At 45.0% G+C, this 19,151-nt stretch overlaps 1 protein-coding gene across 1 annotated transcript in view; it reads right to left on the bottom strand.

The window, feature by feature from the left end:
• DCUN1D4 (defective in cullin neddylation 1 domain containing 4) overlaps positions 1-2,127 on the bottom strand; it is an 83,941-nt gene extending 81,814 nt beyond the window's left edge. Inside the window, exon 1 of the mRNA XM_065404943.1 lies at positions 2,038-2,127. Coding sequence (XP_065261015.1) covers positions 2,038-2,062 — 25 coding nt within the window. The 5' untranslated portion in view covers positions 2,063-2,127. The remainder of the gene's footprint in view (positions 1-2,037) is intronic.
• Positions 2,128-19,151: the final 17,024 nt, after the last annotated feature.

Here is a 19,151-nt window from a genome sequence, read left to right on the forward strand (position 1 = left end):
AAAAAAAAAAAAAAAAGGAGAGAAGAGAATCCACAGAACTGTCAGGGACAGTTGCATTTCAATGCACACTGTAGAAGAGAAAGACGGCGAGAACCCAAGGCCAGTGACAGCTGGAAAACCTGAAACAGTACTCTCAAACTTTCCTACTGAGAAATAAAAAAAGGACCTAAGTGGCTAAGTGGGCATTGGATAACCTATAACATCCCAAATGAGGGAGCAGAGGGAAGTGTCTATCAGATCCAGCTAACACAGCTTCAGAATAAGGGTTTTCACCTTTATTTTTTTCTTAGTAATAACTTCTGAAAAGATTGAATAGAACATGAAACACATGTTTATGTGCCCGTATCTGTATTGCAGAGAATGTGTTTGGGGGATAATTATCCTACTATTTGTCTATATTATGATAAATATATGGCATTATATATATTAAAACAGGGTGATTGTAACCTCAAGCTTCAAAGTATAAACTATGCACTGTAGGTAGGGCTCAAGAGAATTTTATTTACCAATGTACATTTTACTATGCCATTAGCTATGTAAATTTTGGGATGGTATATTTTTACATTCCTTTGAAGCAACAAGTGCTGGTTACCAGCTCCCAGGAGCTATGGCAATACAAATTAATAATAATCAGACTTGCTGGAGCAATGACCCAACCCTATATGGTTAAATATACACTATGTTCCTATGCCAGGCTCTTTTTCTCCAACCTCTCATTTTTCAAAGGTAGAAGATGGGTTTAAGAAAATCCAAGATGTACAGTTTCTCTTCTAATAGCTATTTTCAGACTTGCAGAGATCACCCAAAATAAGAAAGAACATATGAAGAAATAGTGATGTTCTAGATCAGCCTTTGCCATGAGATAAATAAGTGCTTGTTCTCAGTGCTGTCTCTGATGGGTAAAAAGAGACAGGCAGCAACCTCATGTTACTGAGACAGTCTTGTCCTTGGGACTGTAGCCTTCTTCCCACCCTTTAGAGGTGGAACAAGATCCTGAAGCACATTCTTATCTGTGCTCAGCATCCCTGCCTCCCCGCACCTCAGCAGGCAACCTGTTCCTAAAACAAAGCCTTGCCTGTGCTCAGGACCCCTGCACCCTAGCTCGGAGGGCATCGCACCCCAGAGACAAAGCCCTCCCTGCAATGGGCAGCACGCTGACCAGCCTCCCCTCCTGCTTCCCACCCCAAGAGAGCTATTTCTGGGACAGCTTTAGCCTCGTCTCCCAGACTCCCACGCCGGTGCGGGGAGCACGTCCCTGCCTGCGCTCCCCCCGCAAGGTGCCTAGGCCGACCCCCACTGCGAGGCCCCGCGGGCTGGCCCCAGAGCATCAGGCAGCAACTTGCAGTTACCCAAGCAGGGGAGAGTTAGGGCGCGGTGCACGCTGGGAGTTGGAGTCCCCCCCGGCGCTGAGCCCAACCGCGCTGTGCAGCGGGATAGACTCCCGCTCCCACAATGCACCGGGCTCGTTCCCCTTCACAGCCCGTTTCTCCCGCACCGGGCTGACACTGAACCCGTTAAATTACCGCCGGTGGAACGAGCCGCAAGGCGGCGCCCGGACGGGACCCCCCTCCCAGCACGCCCGGCACCAGAGTGGGACCCTGCGGGGCCGGGGCCGGACTCGGGGCTCCTGGGCAAGGTTGGAGAAACTGCGTCACAGCCTCTGTCAGCGCCCGGGGTAGTGGCACAAACCGCTCCCTGGCAGAATTTCCGATGCCGCAGAGCCGGCACCGGCCTGCCCCCCGCCCCCGGCACTTGCGGGGTCCCCCCAACCTTCCTCCGCCGGCCCAGCCGGCCCCGCCGCGGCTCTCAGGTGCGGGGCGCCCTCACGGGCTCCCGTCAGATGCCCCCGCAAATGCCCCCAAAAGGCCCCACGCTGCCCCCGTCCCACGGGCTTCCCCCCTCGGGCCCCGGGCAGCGCCCCCAGGACGGGCTGCGCGACCCCCCCCCTCCGAGCCGCGCCACCCGCGGGCAGAGACCCCCGCAGCCTGCCCCCTGCGGGCGCCCCGCAGCAGGATGCCCGGCCCGGGCGCTACTCACTGACAGCGGCGGCATCCGAGTGCATTTTCGTGCAGCGAACACACTGCCCGGCCGGGCTCTCTCTGTCTCGATCTCCCAATCACAGAGCCCAGGCACGGGGCCTCCTGCCCCGCCCACACATGCACGCCATTGGCTCGGGCTGGCTTGCGCTAACGCCTGCCTCACTGCGCCATTAGACCACGCGCCTGTCATTCCCCCGTGCCTGGCCCACACCACCTGATACGGCTACCTCCACCGTCCTATTGGTTATAGTTATCAACGATTACCGCCTCCCCGCCATACTGATTGGGCTTTGCCTCTGTCAATTATTTCTGGCTCTGAAAGCGCGTGCAAAGAACACTACTTTGTGTCTCTCGTGAATCTGATTGGTCCTAGAGGCTATGGACCACGCCCACGGCCTGTTGTCATTGCTTAAGGAGAGCAGAGTCCAGACCAGAGGCTCGCAGTGAATGGGGTTGGGTCAGGGAAGCTGGTCGTGGTTCACCCCTAGGCTGGTCCAGCAGGGAGCTGTGCAGAGATGGCCTGCGAGAGGCTGTTGGGAGCTGACCTCCCTGCAGCATCCCAAGGAAAGGCTGCAAGGGGAAGAACAGGCTTCCACCGCAGAAGCAGAGAATGGGCTGGGGAAGCAGAACTAGCTAGGGTGACCAGATGTTCCATCCTGGCTGAGAGCCGGGACAGCCCCTTTTTTAAGTCCTGTCCAGGGCTGCCCAGAGGATTCAGGGGGCCTGAGGCAAAGCAATTTTGGAAGCCCCTTCCATAAAAAAAAGTCGCAATACTGTAGAATACTATATTCTCGTGGGGGCCCCTGTGGGGCCTGGGGCAAACTGCCCCACTTCCCCCTCCCCCCCCCCCGGGCGGCCCTGGTCCTGTCCCGGCCATCCTGACTTTTTTTTTCAAAAGGAGGCATTTTCTCTTGCTGACTTGATCAGTTGGCAGGAGCAAACAGGACATGCCCACTTTTGCCAAAAAAGTGGGGTGCAGTGAACATGTGGCGGGGGAGCGGAGATGCCAGCCCCCCTACAGGGGGGAGGCAGCATTCCAGCATGGGGGGTATGGCAGAGTTCCAGCAAAGGGCAGCAGCCTCCTGAGGGGGCCCCCTTAGGGTTCCAGCAAAGGGCGACAGCCTTGCGAGAGTGGGGGGGCTTCGGGAGAACGGCTGGGGGGTGTCCCATTTTCTCTTTCGGAAACATGGTCACCCTAGAACTATCTTATGTCTGAAAAGGTCAGTTACCTCTTGAGAAATATGATTTATCATAGAGAAAACACTCCACAACTTGATGTTTAGCAAATGGACAAAAAGTACTGGAGAACTACGGACAACAGAAGCTATAATCGAAAATAGAATGAAGGCTCTAACACTCAATGAAAGTATGAAAGTTTTATGTCTGATACTTCCAAGAAAGATCAGCAAGGAACGACTGTGCATCACCTGACAAAAAAGCAAGAGAGCGGGGGGTGGGGGGGCGCTCCTTCTGTTCATTTGTTATTCTTGACCATCTATACCTACAGCATGTATGCTCAAGAATGGCATATGAGGAGGTGTAGCCTGATTTAAGGTGTACTGATAATAATTTGGATAATATGGGAATTTAATTTATTAATTTATTTTTATTTTATCTTAATTTATTAATATTAATAATTATTATCAATATTAATTAGTATGGGGTTTAGGCTTGCCAGTTTGTTTGATTAGAAGATAAAAGTTTTTGTCCTGAATCAGGCTCCACAGAATTTATAAAGGACCCTCGGGGGTATGACAGGAAGCTTACACTGAGACAGATATAGCCTTAAAGACTTTTTATTAAAATTAATAATAGTAAGTAAATGGTAAAATACCCAGAGTTACAAAGTTACAATTGCATTACTGCTATTTAAAAGATACATATGATAATATAGTATTACATGCAACAAAGCTTTGGTTAACATACTTACACCCTTTTTTGATAACCTGGTGGTAAGAGACACAGGAACAGCCTTGCGGTTTAGGTTTTTTAATTTTTGAGTGAGGGATGCAGTGCTTAGAAAATGCTAAGCGCTATCAAAGCTGACTAGGGTTTACTTGACTAACTTAAATTAAAACCTAATAAACAAACTAAGAATAAAACTTAGGGAAACCAAGCTTAGCCTAGTTCCCTTGAAACTTAAAGTTTAAGAAGAACAAGTATAGCCTACAAATAGTAGCAGTTATTGTAAATAGATAGAGTGGAGGAAGTAAATGAGAATAGAGTAAAGTGAGAATGGAGATAGTGAGAAATGGAGAACAGAGAGAGAGAAATGGAGATACTTTATTGAGGTGTCAAGTATCAGAGGGGTAGCCGTGTTAGTCTGAATCTGTAAAAAGCAACAGAGGGTCCTGTGGCACCTTTAAGACTAACAGAAGTATTGGGAGCATAAGCTTTCGTGGGTAAGAACCTCACTTCTTCAGATGCAAGTAATGGAAATCTCCAGAGGCAGGTATAAATCAGTATGGAGATAACGAGGTTAGTTCAATCAGGGAGGGTGAGGTGCTGTGCTAGCAGTTGAGGTGTGAACACCAAGGGAGGAGAAACTGCTTCTGTAGTTGGATAGCCATTCACAGTCTTTGTTTAATCCTGATCTGATGGTGTCAAATTTGCAAATGAACTGGAGCTCAGCAGTTTCTCTTTGGAGTCTGGTCCTGAAGTTTTTTTGCTGTAAGATGGCTACCTTTACATCTGCTATTGTGTGGCCAGGGAGGTTGAAGTGTTCTCCTACAGGTTTTTGTATATTGCCATTCCTGATATCTGACTTGTGTCCATTTATCCTCTTGCGTAGTGACTGTCCAGTTTGGCCAATGTATATAGCAGAGGGGCATTGCTGGCACATGATGGCATATATCTCACTACGCATCCTCTTGAATGGCTATCCAACTACAGAAGCAGTTTCTCCTCCCTTGGTGTTCACACCTCAACTGCTAGCACAGCACCTCACCCTCCCTGATTGAACTAACCTCGTTATCTCCATACTGATTTATACCTGCCTCTGGAGATTTCCATTACTTGCATCTGAAGAAGTGAGGTTCTTACCCACGAAAGCTTATGCTCCCAATACTTCTGTTAGTCTTAAAGGTGCCACAGGACCCTCTGTTGCTTTTTATTGAGGTGGGTTCCTTTTTTTATAGGGCAAATGCCGGACATCCTTCCTCTTATGCCCAAATTTTATTTCTCACCCACAGAAATGTTAGGGTATACTTACTCCATAGGCTAGTATGTATGTGCGTATTGATGACAGGTATGTACGCACATCAGTCTCTTGTGGTGTACTTGTTAAGTTTGTGGGGAAAAAACCCCTATGCCATTTTTCATTGTTTATTGGTTTAGATAAAAGGTTATAGACATAGGCGTGGGTACTCATTTATTTAGGTAAGAAGCTATAGGTTAATTTTGCTTTTTGAGTAAAAGGTTTTGATAGATATGCTAACTTTGCCTTAGCTTAACATACAGGATATGGCCTGAAGGTTTCTTGCATTACAGCCAAACTTACTTTAATATAAATTTATAAACCTATTACAATAAACCAAATACTTAAACTATAAGAAAAGATATAGATATACAAGCAAGCAGGTTAGTCCTATAGGCTACAGAGGTAAAACCTCATTGTGTAGTTCTGCCTTGGGTTAGACTAGGTGAGTTATCGTACATACCTCTGACAGAAATCTGTCCTTTCCACTCTGGCAATACTTATTGTCATACCAGTAAAGCAGGGGTAGGCAACCTATGGCACGCGTACCGAAGGCGGCACGCAAGCTGATTTTCAGTGGCATTCACACTTCCCAGGTCCTGGCCACCGGTCCAGGGGGTTCTGCGTTTTAATTTAATTTTAAATGAAGCTTCTTAAACATTTTATAAACCTTATTTACTTTACATACAAGAATAGTTTAGTTATATATTATAGACTTATAGAAAGAGACCTTCTAAAAACGTTAAAATGTATTACTGGCACACAAAACCTTATATTAGAGTGAATAAATGAAGACTCGGCACACCACTCCTGAAAGGTTGCCGACCCCTGCAGTAAAGTATCTGGAAATAAGTGAACAGCCTGAGCATGACTGGGGCCAGCACAAGAGTGACTGGTTTTCAATAACTTATACCTAAAATAAGTTCCTGGTCACTGGATATAAAAATAGCTGTACTACTGCCAGCAAGAGAGCTGGTTGTAATATCAGAGACACATAGTACCAAATGGACCTGGAGACTGAACAGCCCACTCACCTACAAGTCAGAGCTAACCTTTGGTCAAATAGCACATTGAGCAAGCCAAGATTTTGTATCCTTAAAATTTTCAGATGTCAAATAAAATTTGCACTATCCCAACTTCTGGCAATAAATGTACCTCCTTGTATTATTTAACCATATCTGTAATCCATGTCTATAGGATAACATTGCTTAAAGAGACCCATCTTTAATCCACATAGCTAAGCAATGCAGTTATACCAACCAAAACTCGTGTGTAGATAGTGCCATCTCACTAGTGAGGTGGAATACCTGTACCTACACCGACAGGAGAAACTCATATTTCTCAAGAGGAAACTCTCCTGTCGGTGTAGGTAGCATCTTCAATAAGCTGCAGCGCTCTCTACGTGTAGACAAGCCCTTAGTATGACATGGGAGCTTCTAGACAGGACCTGTTCTAGGGGCAGTTGAACAGTGTGGTTGCCCTGGGTGTTATCTCCAGGGGGTGCCATACTGCTATTCTGCTCAGCTTTTTTTTTTGGCTTGGCTTCACAGGATGCCAAAAACTACCTGGAGCCATTCCTGCTTCAAGAACCTCCTGTATTTAGGTTGTATAAAATTTTCCCTTATAAAATATTATTGTAGCTTTTTGGTTGGAGCTAGGTTGTTTTGGGGTTTGTTTTGGTTTGGGTTTTTTTGAGAAAAAAATCTAACACCGGCATTTGAAATGTGGCAGGGAAGAAAGTCCTTGGCCTAGAGGAGTGCCATTCATTTGTCTCATGAAACATCATTCAGGTTTAGTTGACTTAAAAGCTGTTCAAAATTTCTATTTTACTTTTCCTATTGTGTTCTGTGGTAAAATTCTGGCAGCCCGTCAAAACAACCTTCACCGCCCCCCCCCCCGCCCCACCCACCTTCCCTCCCTCCCTCCCAAACATGCTAAAGTCAGGCATATTGCAAAGCAGGAGTAGGTAGTGTACTGGGAACATCTGAAGACCAACAAAACAGCAAGGGTCGCTCCTCCCTTCCCCTAACTAAACTCCAACACATAGATCTATTGTTCCATTCCCCATGCCCTCTGAGGGCAACACATGGGGAAGGAGCTCACCATTTCTGGGTATGGAGGAGGGGAGAGAAAGACAGCCAGCAGTCCAAACGCCTGCCACCCATCCTTCTAGACCACTATCTGGTGCCAGTGGCCCACAGCCCCACTAGCATAACAGCCTTCTGCTACCAGCTAACATAGTTAGTCCTGTAACTCAAGTGGAAGAAGGCAGCCACAATGCTGAAGGTTCTGGATTTAGGCCTGCGAGTGATATATAATGGGGGGCGGGGGGATAGCTGTACCTACCATAGAATTTGTTTTTACCATTGGGGAAAAAAATCTTAGGGAATTACTTAAGAAAAAAACTATGTTAAAGAAAATTTAGTTTACAAAGTCAGACTCAAAAGGTAGGAAACACCAGATTTATGGTTGCCCAGGCAACCTTAATTTTGCTCCCTTGTGCATATGCATTATGATACAACCTTTAATTACATGATCGCATACTAGATTTCTCACAAGATCCTTGGACTCACAAAAGGGTAGATAAGGTTGCATAGGCAACATGATTAAGTTTAATTCCCTTTTAATGAGAGGGAAATTGCGGCACCAAGAGGCTGAGTAACTTCATCAACAGTCATACAAAGAATGTGACAGAGCTGGGAATAGAACTCATTACTTGTGATTCCTAGTTTCTTGTACTAACCACAAGAGAAACTTCATTTCAGAATATGCATTCCTAATGTTTGTTGGTCAATGTTATACATTAACTCTGAAATCAGAGCACAATCCAAATACCCATGGATAAAAGTCTTTGTAAAAGCAAGGATTTTCTGCCATATTGCTAAGCCTGGCAAAACTGGAATTTTTCTTCCCCTTTATCTTTAGTATTTTTCCCCACTATCTTCCTTTTCTCTTAGCGATTGGCATTAATGCTACATCACCACCTTGACACAAAAGCCAAATGATAAAGTAAAAGCAGCAGCAAAACCAGCAAACTCTTACTTTTTATATCTTACTTAGATAGGAGGGACAGAATCGTAATCCCCAGAACTGAATATCCTTGAATATTGGAGAAATTCAGATCAAAATTGTGCGGCTTAGACCTTTCTATAATTATAAAGCAAATAATACTGTAAATCTACAAAAAAAACTCTGAAATGTTCTAGACACTGTACCCAATGATCCAAGATGGTTTAAACAAGTTGGTGTACACACACACATAAATTCTCTCTATCTCTCTCTTCCCCTCCAGGTACTGGCCCTAAAATTTGAACTAGCAATGCAAAAGAAACCCATAGATAAACACTGAAATGACTTCCTTTTCTGTTGCCTCCTGTGTGTCAAAACTTGCTTTAATTTTCAGAGTCTGCCTCCTGTGAGCAAGGGCCATTATCATAATGTGCACCTTATACACATCCTCCAGGTTGGAATTATGTCCCCTTTGTTAATTATAGCTGTAAAGTGCTGTATAAATTACCAGGCAGAGGTGCTGTGGTTTGATCAAGCCTGCATTTTGTTTTTAGAGACTCAGCAGACATCTTTATGGTTCCCAGCTTCTTTGCATGCTGAGGAGTGGGAGTTGTTGAGTCTGACAAGAGCTTTGGTCTTCTACATTGCTGAGGCTGTTATTGCATAAATACTATATTTTAGATATAAGGCTCTTGTGGCATTACAAGTCTTTGAGACCATCCCTTATATTTTATAATGTGCGTTAACTGAGAGCTTAGTGGATTCTGACATTTCTCTTCAGATTTCTCCTCGCTCTACATAAATTAAAAGCAAAAAGTGCCTACCGTAATTGCATGGGAAATCAATCTTATAATGTGTGAATTAGCTTCACCATGTAGGGCAAACAAAAACAGGACAGAAATTGGGAAATTCTTCAATTTTCTGGAAAAATGTGGCAAAATTATCTACATTTCCCCCTCTTTTTCTTACCCCTCTTCCCCTCCATATGATATTTACTCTAGATGTAAAGAAGACTTTTGTCCTTTTAGGTTCATGCTGCTTTTATTTTTTTATTGACAGTTAAAATGACAAGCACATAAAGGAAAATGCATATTATGCAATGTACTTGGCCAAATTGTAGTTGGTGATAGAAATCACACTGCGAGTTGTCTTCACCTTCCCTCTAGCTACCAGAAATGTGGAGTAGAAAATTGAGGCAGAAGTTCTTGGGAGGGGGAGGAGTCCCTAGTAGCGTCAACCATTCATGACCAAGGGAATCAGGCTGTGAATTGCTGAGGCCACCACATGGCTCCAAAGTACTTGCTTATCTTGCTTTGCTAAAGGACAGCCTTGAAAAATAATTTTGACTGCCGGAAACATAATCCATATGGCTACAAACCACTACACCTTTTAAATTAAGAATATGAAGAGAACTGACTAGGGAAAAGCACCCTTATCACAGAAACAGAACAAAGGGATGGATCAGAGAATTGAGATACAATACATGCAGGAAAATCTAATAATCACAGATCTCAATCATTTACAGATATGAATCCCTGGTAAAAATAATCAAAACAGTTTTACATAATGCTGCTGAAAAGATTTAATTTAGGAAATACAACGGAGCTCCACAAGAGTGAGCTCTGGTCATGTACAATATCATAGCTCTATTACTGAATTATGGATAAAGGAGACCTCATGTGGTTGAAAGGGGCAACTGCATTTATGTAACTGATTCCAAATCACTCAGCTAAGTAATTCCAGCCCATCTTAATCCTTCTTGCTCCCTGCCTGACTTCGTGCTCCCCACTCTTGGAGCAACTAAATTCATTTATTTAGTTGCTCTGATTTCCCAGTACTGGCGTAGGAGTTCTGGATTATTATCTGTTCTGAGCTTGACATCTCCCTTTATAGAACTGAGCACAAGTATAGTAACTCTTTCATTAAAGAGCACCATTGCTTTTTTTAAAGGTGGTGGTTTATGTATAAACACTTGAATTTACATATCTAATTCTTCTGCCTCTTGTGCACTGTGAGCAAACCTGAAGTCCTTCCACAGTTCTTCCTCAAGCAAAACTCTGTAGGTCAATGGAAGTTTTGACTTAATATGGACGGAGTGAAAAAGAACAGTTACTCACCCTATGGTAACTGAATTTTTGGGATGTTGTGGTCAGTGTGGATCCCACGGTAGGTATACATCCACTCATGTGCACAAGATGAGATTCTTTTGAATAGCAGTGTCTGTCAGAGCTTGCTGACTCTCTGTGCCAAGGTGATGACAGCCAGAACAACTGTCTTGAGGTTAAGGTGGTGTACTGAACAATCTGAGAGCTGCACTCTGAATTTTAGGACAACAGTGAATTCCCACATGGAGTCGGGTCTCTAATCTGTGGGTAAGTATGAAAGAGGCCCTTGGGGAATTTTAATACTATCAGATGTGAGAAGGTAAAGTGCGACTGTACTGGAGCATGACATGCTGATGTTGCTGCAAGATGGACCGTGAGAGATCTAAATGCTAGTCCTGCATGTTTCAGGTGTAGCATGTAGTCAAGGATCTTTGGTATCAAGGCCTCTACTGGGTCTAGCTTGGTGTTAGGTTTCCCATTGGGAGAAACTTTTCCATTTTGAGGAATAGGTCTTCCTAGTGGAAGGATTCCTGCTCTGTAAAACAGTTTACTGAATCTGCAGGGAGCAGTCTCTGTCAGGAGTGCTCAGCCAGCCAAAATCCAAGCCCAGGGCTGGCCCACAACATTTTGGCACCTGAGGCGGGGAGCTCAAATGACACCCCCATCCCCCCTCGCTTGGGCCAAAACTTTGAAAGGTCTCAATTCTGCCTTCTTTCTGTTCTGCTCCTCTCATGGTACTGCTCTGCTACCTACCCCAATAAAGGAGAACTAACAACTTAAAATGCCTTGTTCAAAAATTTTAAGTAACACAACTTTCAAACACCTGAACAGCAAATGTAACTTTTCTTGCCTGCATAGTAAACACTGGCATTTTTATCTGTTTGAATAATCAAAGTGGTGCTTTCCATGCCTTCTTAGTTGCAAAGATTTGACCTGCTTCCTGAAGGTCCACAGTCTGGGCCAGCTCATGGTCTATTGAGATGGTTGCAAAACCGACCAGCCTCTCCTGTGTCATTGTGGAGCATAGATGTGTTTTTATTAACTTCAGCTTGGAGAAGCTGCGTTCTCCACTGGCAACTGTTACAGGAAGTGTTAGAAGTATGCGCAGAGCAACAAAAGCATTTGGAAAGAGGGTGGTCATCTTATTGGGGCACATATATTCCAGAACAGCCTTTGGAGTTGATCCTGCTGAAATGTAGCTTGAAAGGGCTTTCAGTTCATCACCTAAATCACTCGCATCAATATTGCGCATGTCATCATGTGTCAACACTGTCTCTAGTGCCCTGCATTGCTGGTGTAGGTCTTCTTCAGGTATAGTGAGGAGTTTTGGAATATCATACAACATCCCAAATATACTGCTGTGTTCCTTGAGCTGCATGAAACGTTCTTCAACTGACTGTATTGCACAGTCTAGCACCCGGTTAAAGAATTCAACTTTGAATTGGTTTTTGGGGTCTCTTATGGGATTATCCTGTGCCTCATAATCAAAATGTCTTCTTCTTCGGTGACTCTTGTATTCTTGAATGGGTGGGAAAATAGCTTCAGTGTGAAGTTCCTCTGCCAACTTCTGTGCACTCTTCAGAACGTTTTGAAATCCCTCATCTGACCGGTAAAATGATAGGTATGACTTTGCTTTGTCCAGATGTTCCATTACTCCAGATATATCAAGGTCAACACCTTGGAGTCTCTTGCTTACAACATTTATTTCAAACAGTATGTCATACCAAACACTAAGCCACACAGAAATTTGAAGTTATGTATGTTTCTGGTGATTCCATTTCCCTCTGCCACTGTTCTCCCATGAACAGTTCCTGTCATAGCATTATCCTCCATAATGGCAACTATGGCATCATCTATCTTCCCAATATGGTGTTTGATAGGCTTTATCGCCTCCACTCGACTTTCCCATCATGTGGCACTCAAGTGGTTTCAGTGTCAGAGAGGATGTTCCCAGATGTTGCTTCAAAACTTGCCATCGATGAGTTGATGCAGAGAAAAATACATAGATGCTTTGAATTACATTAAAAAATTCAGCAGCCTCACTAGAAGCTGATGCTGCGTCACTGACCACCAAGTTCAATGAATGAGAACTGCATGGGACAAAAAAAATTCGAGGGTTTAACTCTTGGATCCGTGTCTGCACCCCTCTGTTCTTTCCTCTCATGTTGGCACTATTATCGTAGCCCTGACCTCTCATGTCAGCTATCGCAATTCCCGTATCTTCCAGCTTTTTAAGAAGCACATTTGTCATACCAGCTCCTGTAGTATCATCAATGTCAATAAATTCTAGAAAATGCTCTCTGACAGTCACCATTGCAGGGACATTTTCACTAGGTTCGGTTGTTGTTACAAAACGCACCATTAAAGTCATTTGTTCCATATAGCTGATGTCAGGCTTGCAGTCCAGAATAACAGAGTAATACCTTGCTGACTTCAGATCTGCCACAATCTTCTGTTTGACTTTTGTTGCCAGTAACTGTATGATCTCATTTTGAATTGTTTTTACAAGGTAGTGGTGTGTGTACATTTCTTGGGTGGTGACTCTTCTTAGATGCTCCTGGAATACAGCATCAAATTCAGCCATCAGCTCCACAATTTTAAGGAAGTTTCCATTGTTTGGCACATACAGCTGATCTGAAGTGCCACGCAGTGCTAGGTTTTGGGTAGCAAGCATTCTCACAATGGAAATGAGCCTTTTCAGAATATTTTGCCAGTAAAGAGACTCTGATGCAATCTTCTCTTGATGCTGATCATCTATGGTGGCCTTTAACCTTAGTCTCATCTCAAGCTCTTTCCACCTATGGAATGCTCTCTGGTGATTTGCTGCCTTCTCATGGCATGCCAGATTTCTAGCCAGATTTTTTCAGTCCTATGTTCCTGTAGAACCCAATGTGGCTGGAACATTAGACTGGAAGAGTTTGCAACAAAAACAGTATGTAGCATTCTGGGTTTTTGAGTACATAAGCCATGGCCTCTCCACTTTGTCACCATTGGGGATTTCATGCCAGTAATGTGTTGGATGGAAACTTCTATTTTCATTGTCTTTGGGGAACATGAAGTTTTTCACTTGCTGTGGCCCATGCAGTACACAGAAGTCCCTCAGGCTACTGCTCAAGTGGGTCCACAGTCCTAGATCATCTAGACTTAAGGAACTAAACTCAGCAGCAGCTGTTTCTTGTGCCTCTACCACACTCTTCTCTGATCTACACTTTTCTTCAGGAGTGTGCATGGTTACATCCATTTGAGATGGAGATATGGATGCTGCAGTAGCTGCCAGGTCACCTGCACTCTGACTAACTGGAAGATCAGGCATCTCCTCACCACTCACATCCTCACTGGGGCCAGAAGGCTCACCGTGAACATTTGTGTCTATGTATCTCAGGAGAGCTCCTTCCTGCTTAGATAGAAAAGCTTCCTTTGCTTTCTTTCTTTTTCTGAATGCTGCCCCAGAGGGGCATTTTCTTCTTTCACTCATGACTGCTGTTCTGTGCCAACTATAGTGGCTCTCAACACTCAATTGAAGGGGACAAATAAGCAGGCTGGTAATAGGGCCTGAGAGAGGGAAGATATCAGCGTCTTAAGGGCCTAACTGGCTCCTACTACTTCAGTTGACTGCCTGTTCTCCTCAAGTGGGTTCAGGGAAGCAGCAGGAAACAGGAAGCTCCCTGAGAAACTGTTAATCAGTCCAGGCTCCTGGGGGTGCTAGAGAGGTACATAAGAGGCTCCTCCTCCTCTCTCTTCCTTCAGCTCCTGCTGCTTTCTGTTACTCCTTCTCACCTTTTCTCCTGCCTGCCTGTTATGTCTCTTGTGCCCTCCTACCTCCGGCACAGCACTTCACCATCTCTGTGCATCTAGAGCTGAGAGAATACATATGCACCAGCAGCAGACACAATTTTCTACACTCTGGGTCCTAGTGGCACCCCCCCACACACAGTCTGGCACCTGAGGTGGCTGCCTCAGTTCGCCTCATGGTAAGGCCAGCCCTGTCCAAGCCATCAAGTGCAACAACTGTGGGTCTGGATGCAGTCTGTGACCAAGGTGCTGAGATTTTATGTCCGGACAGTTTGGGAGGTGTATGGGAGGCTGCCTGAACATCTGCAATAGATATGACAGCCAAAACTGTCTTGCCCAGTAGGGTGCTCTCAGGATCACTATAGCCTTGTCCTGTCTGATCTTGGATATTATCCTTGGGATCAAGGAAATCAATGGAAAGGCATATAGGAGAACCTGAGACCACCAAAGGCGAGAAGCATCCAGTGGTGATCCCAGGCTCAAGTCTCCTCTGGAGCAGAAGGTCAAGCATTTGGTGTTATTGTCTGTGACAAAAAAGTCTATTGTGTGAGTCCCCCACTGATGAAATATCAGCTCTGTGATGGACTTCTGCAGCGATCACTTGTAGTTGGTTACCACATGTCTGCTCAAGAAGTCTGCTAGATCATTGCTGACTCCTGGAAGATGTAGAGCCAATGGGGTTACCCCTTGTTAATGACATCATGTCCAAAGCCTGATGGCTTCCTGGCCGATGTAGGTGTGATGTTTTGGGGATCACCCAAGGCCAGGAAAGGGTTCTGTCACTGCCTGCCCTGTAACGTTGGAGTTCCTTAAGCTGTGCTGCTTTGGCTCAGATCACTGACACCAGCAGCCTGCCCACAAGCACAAGGTCTCACCCTGACTCCCACCAGCCTACTTACTCCTTGCAAGATGACACTAAAAGCCCTTCCAGTCTTGAGACTCTCCAATTCCATCCTTCACAGGTTCTTAAGCACCAGACACTCTGATTTTTCCCCTCTAGTTCATCACCCCTGCAGGCATGACACCAGTCCCCCAGACATCAGCTTACTTTGGGATACATACTCCATACAGTTTGCACAACAGAGACCTGCTAGGGGTGAAAATAAACAAAAGGTTTATTTAATAGAAAAACCACAGATTCAAAGATGAAATAGTAGGGGAGAGCAAACACATACAAGTTACTCAGTAAATGAACATAAAGATGCAACATCAGGCTTTACACTTCTATAGTAGATAAAATCCCTTTTCTAACACAAGTTGCTTATTCCTTTTAAACAGTTTTCCAGCACACCCCCTAGCTTGGGGTGGGAGGGGATCCAGCATTCACAGATAGCCTTCCACCTTTTAGACTGTCCTTCAAGTTCTGAATGAAAACTTCAGCTTCAGGCCTCTTTTTTAAAAGGATCCCCACCCACCCCCTACCCTCTTCTGTCATGATGACTCATGGTTATTCAGAGTGGCAGAAATTCCCTCTTAAGTTGATAGCCAGGATGTCTCAGTGCCTTCCCATTAACTTTAATGGTCCTCCATTGCTTTTTCCTGGGTTGGACAATGCATGCATGGGTACTTGAAGTTGGTTTCTTTTAAACAACTGGCTTGCGTAGTTGACCCTCTCTGCCTCATTGTTTCACTACCCTGTTATGAGGTGACGCTAAAGTTGCACCAGTTACAATTTACTATTTTCTATATATACCCATATATACTTACACATACATACATTCGTAACTATGGTCTCTATACATATCTCATAATGACCATCAAGTTTAGAACATAACAAGCTTTCATAAAAGACCTTGACATTTTGATAGTACAATGACAGTATGCAGTCAGTTGGTTTAATTGCTTATTTTGGGGTGCTTAAACCTTCTGTTCTCCCCTTAGAATGCCTGTACTCTGATTGTCAAAGTGGGGATGACTAAGCGCCTCCTTGTTTGTTTATATTGTGCATTGTGGATGTGTGTCAAAATGTGCACTGTGGAGTTCTGCAGAATAGGCACAAACACCATGCAGGCCAATCTGATGGTCCTGAGTTCCAGGACATTCATACATAGTTTGAGGTCCACCTAGAACCAGGTCCTTTTCATCTGCAGATGATTCAGGTGGGCACCCCAACCTGTCCCTGAGATGTCTACAAATCATTTTTGAGGAGGGGGCAAAGAATGACAGCCATTTTTGTATGTTCTTTGGGTCCAGCCACCACATGAGTTCTCATACGACTTGAGGGCAGGACTATCATGCGAATATACCAACCTCAGCCATAGTTGTAAGGACTGTAGATGAAGTCTGGCAAGCAGCATTCACACACATACATACCAGCATATGGTCTAACAGCCTCAAACATGTACACACTGTCATTGTTTGACTTGATTGTAGGTCATTTGTTATCAACTGGAGACCAGAACCTGTCCTCTGGGAGGTAAACTCTTGACAGTCGGGAGTCTGTCATGACTTCCATGAACTGTATCATCTGTGATGGTGTGAGAGAGGATTTCTCATAAGTCACAAGGAGTCCTAGTTGGGAGAACAGGGAAAGGATGTACTCTGTGGTTGCAGCAGTCTCCTGTTGGCATCTTCCTCTGATCAGCAAAGTATTCAGGTATAGGAAGACATGGCCTGTATCTCCCTAGGGATGCCCAATGTGTGAGCCACGATGCTCTGTGCACTGTCACCTCCATGGCCATAGATCTGGCTGTGGTGTCAGAGGCATCCATTGCCACCTGTAAGGCCATCTTAGCCACCAATTGGCCTTCCCTGATTATTTTCAAGAGTTTCCTTCCTTTTCTTTTGTGGGAATTTTGAAAGAATAGAAAAGGTGTCACTCTGGCCTGGGACAGAAAGTCATATTTAGCCAGTCAGGCCTAGCAACTTGCCACTCACACAGGGCGGTCAAGGAGTAAGATTTTCTCCCAAACAGGTCAAGACTTTTGGGGTCCTTGTCTTAGGGGTATTCTTGTTTGATTTAGATTTTTCATGTACTATCAAGACAACTAAAGAAGCCCTGGTTGGTGTGAACATAAAAGTACTCAACCCCTTTTTGAGGGAGCTGGTACTGCGTCTCTACCAGTTTTGCAGTGCGTGTTATCATAGCCAATGTCTGGCCCAGGGCCTTAGCTAGGTCAAGCAACCCCTTATTTATGGGGAGGATGATTTTGGCTGGATCAGGAGTTATCAGAATATTGAACAACTAGTGAGATTTCTTTAATATGACTGATGTCTCTATCTCTGGATTCTCTGCAATTCTCATAAGGAACTCTTAGAATGCCTTGAAGTCATCCCATCTGGAGGACACTGCTTCATCGGATGATGAAAATGAAAGTTCCTTTGGTGGTGACACAGGATGCTATTGTTGCCCTACCCCAAGGTCTGATTCTTCCTGGTAGTCCTCCCTGTCTCCTGTCTGTTCTGCAGAAGAAGCAAATTGGGAGAGTGCAGTGGAGGGATGTGCAACTCCTTAAGTGCAGTGGACACTAGCTCCTAGAGGCATGCAGTGGCAGACCTGAGTAAGCCCAGTAGGGCCATGGTAGCATGCTGGAGGAATGGGACTGGCTTGTTTGATATTGAGCAGTCCAGTGCCATTTCTAATGAGAGGGCAGCTGGGACTTGTAGCGAAAGCAAACAGGACTTTCTATGGTGTTGCCATGGATGTCAGAGGAGAGGGTTCTGTACTCAAAGGTGCTCCAGTGACAGAAAGAATAAACCTCATCTAGGGGCAATGCCAAGGTATTCTCGGTACTTGGGTCTAAAGGTAGGTGCCTCTGTACCAATGATAGTCCTGGTTCTTCCAGAGGCACATCTTCAGCTGTAGGCGTCAATGCTGAAGAATACATCAGTGGAGCTGAGGTGGGTGCCGGAGAAGTCTCACACTGTGCTGCAGGTTGCTTCTTATCACCAGCCACTGAACAAGGTTTGATGGTTTTATGTCCTGATAAGTGTTCTGTCCTTGTAGTAGGAAGTCATTCAGCTCTGCCTGGGGTCTCTGCCTCTGTGTTCAGAACTGTCCCTCTCAGTGTCGGCATCAGCTTTAGTGACAATGGTGTCTATGGCACTAGTGGAGTTGGCTTCTGTGGCAAGAGGTGTCTGTGTCAGTACCAGGTCTTTTCTTGGCATTCTTCTCTGTGCTGGTCTTCTGTGTCACTTGTGTGCTTGTTGAGATGCTGAATGAAGCTGGTTTGTCTGCTACCAGGACTCTGATGCTCATCTCCTCGGAGTCTAAAGAAACCTTCACAGATTTCTTCAGATGATACTTCAACCATGCATCTCTTGACTTATAGGTTATATAAGGAAAATGCTAGGCATACTGAGCAGCTATACAGTATGAGACTCTCCTAACTGGAGGGGCATTGCCAGCAAATTGAGGGACATGATCATTCCCCTCTATTCGGCATTGGTGAGGCCTCATCTGGAGTACTGTGTTCAGTTTTGGGCCCCACACTACAAGAAGGATGTGGAAAAATTGGAAAGAGTCCAGTGGAGTGCAACAAAAATTATTAGGGGGCTGGAATACATGATTTATGAGGAGAGGCTGAGGGAACTGGGATTGTTTAGTCTGCAGAAGAGAAGAATGAGGGGGGATTTGATAGCTGCTTTCAACTACCTGAAATGGGGTTCCAAAGAGGATGGATCTAGACTGTTCTCAGTGGTACCAGATGACAGAACAAGGAGTAATGGTCTCAAGTTGCAGTGGGGGAGGTTTAGGTTGGATATTAGGAAAAACTTTTTCACTAGGAGGGTGGTGAAGCACTGGAATGGGTTACCTAGGGAGGTGGTGGAATCTCCTTCCTTAGAGGTTTTTAAGGTCAGGCTTGAGAAAGCTCTGGCTGGGATGAGTTAGTTGGGGATTGGTCCTGCTTTGACCAGGGGGTTGGACTAGATGACCTCTTGAGGTCCCTTCCAACCCTGATATTCTATGATTCTATGAGCGGCACCTGCTTTGCCAGTCTTTCAATAGAATTAGTCCGTTGCAGGATGGGCCAGGTTTGTAGCCCACAGGTTTTGAATCTGCCATGTTGA

Source organism: Emys orbicularis, chromosome 5 (genome assembly GCF_028017835.1).
Source record: "Emys orbicularis isolate rEmyOrb1 chromosome 5, rEmyOrb1.hap1, whole genome shotgun sequence".
NCBI lineage: Eukaryota > Metazoa > Chordata > Testudines > Emydidae > Emys > Emys orbicularis.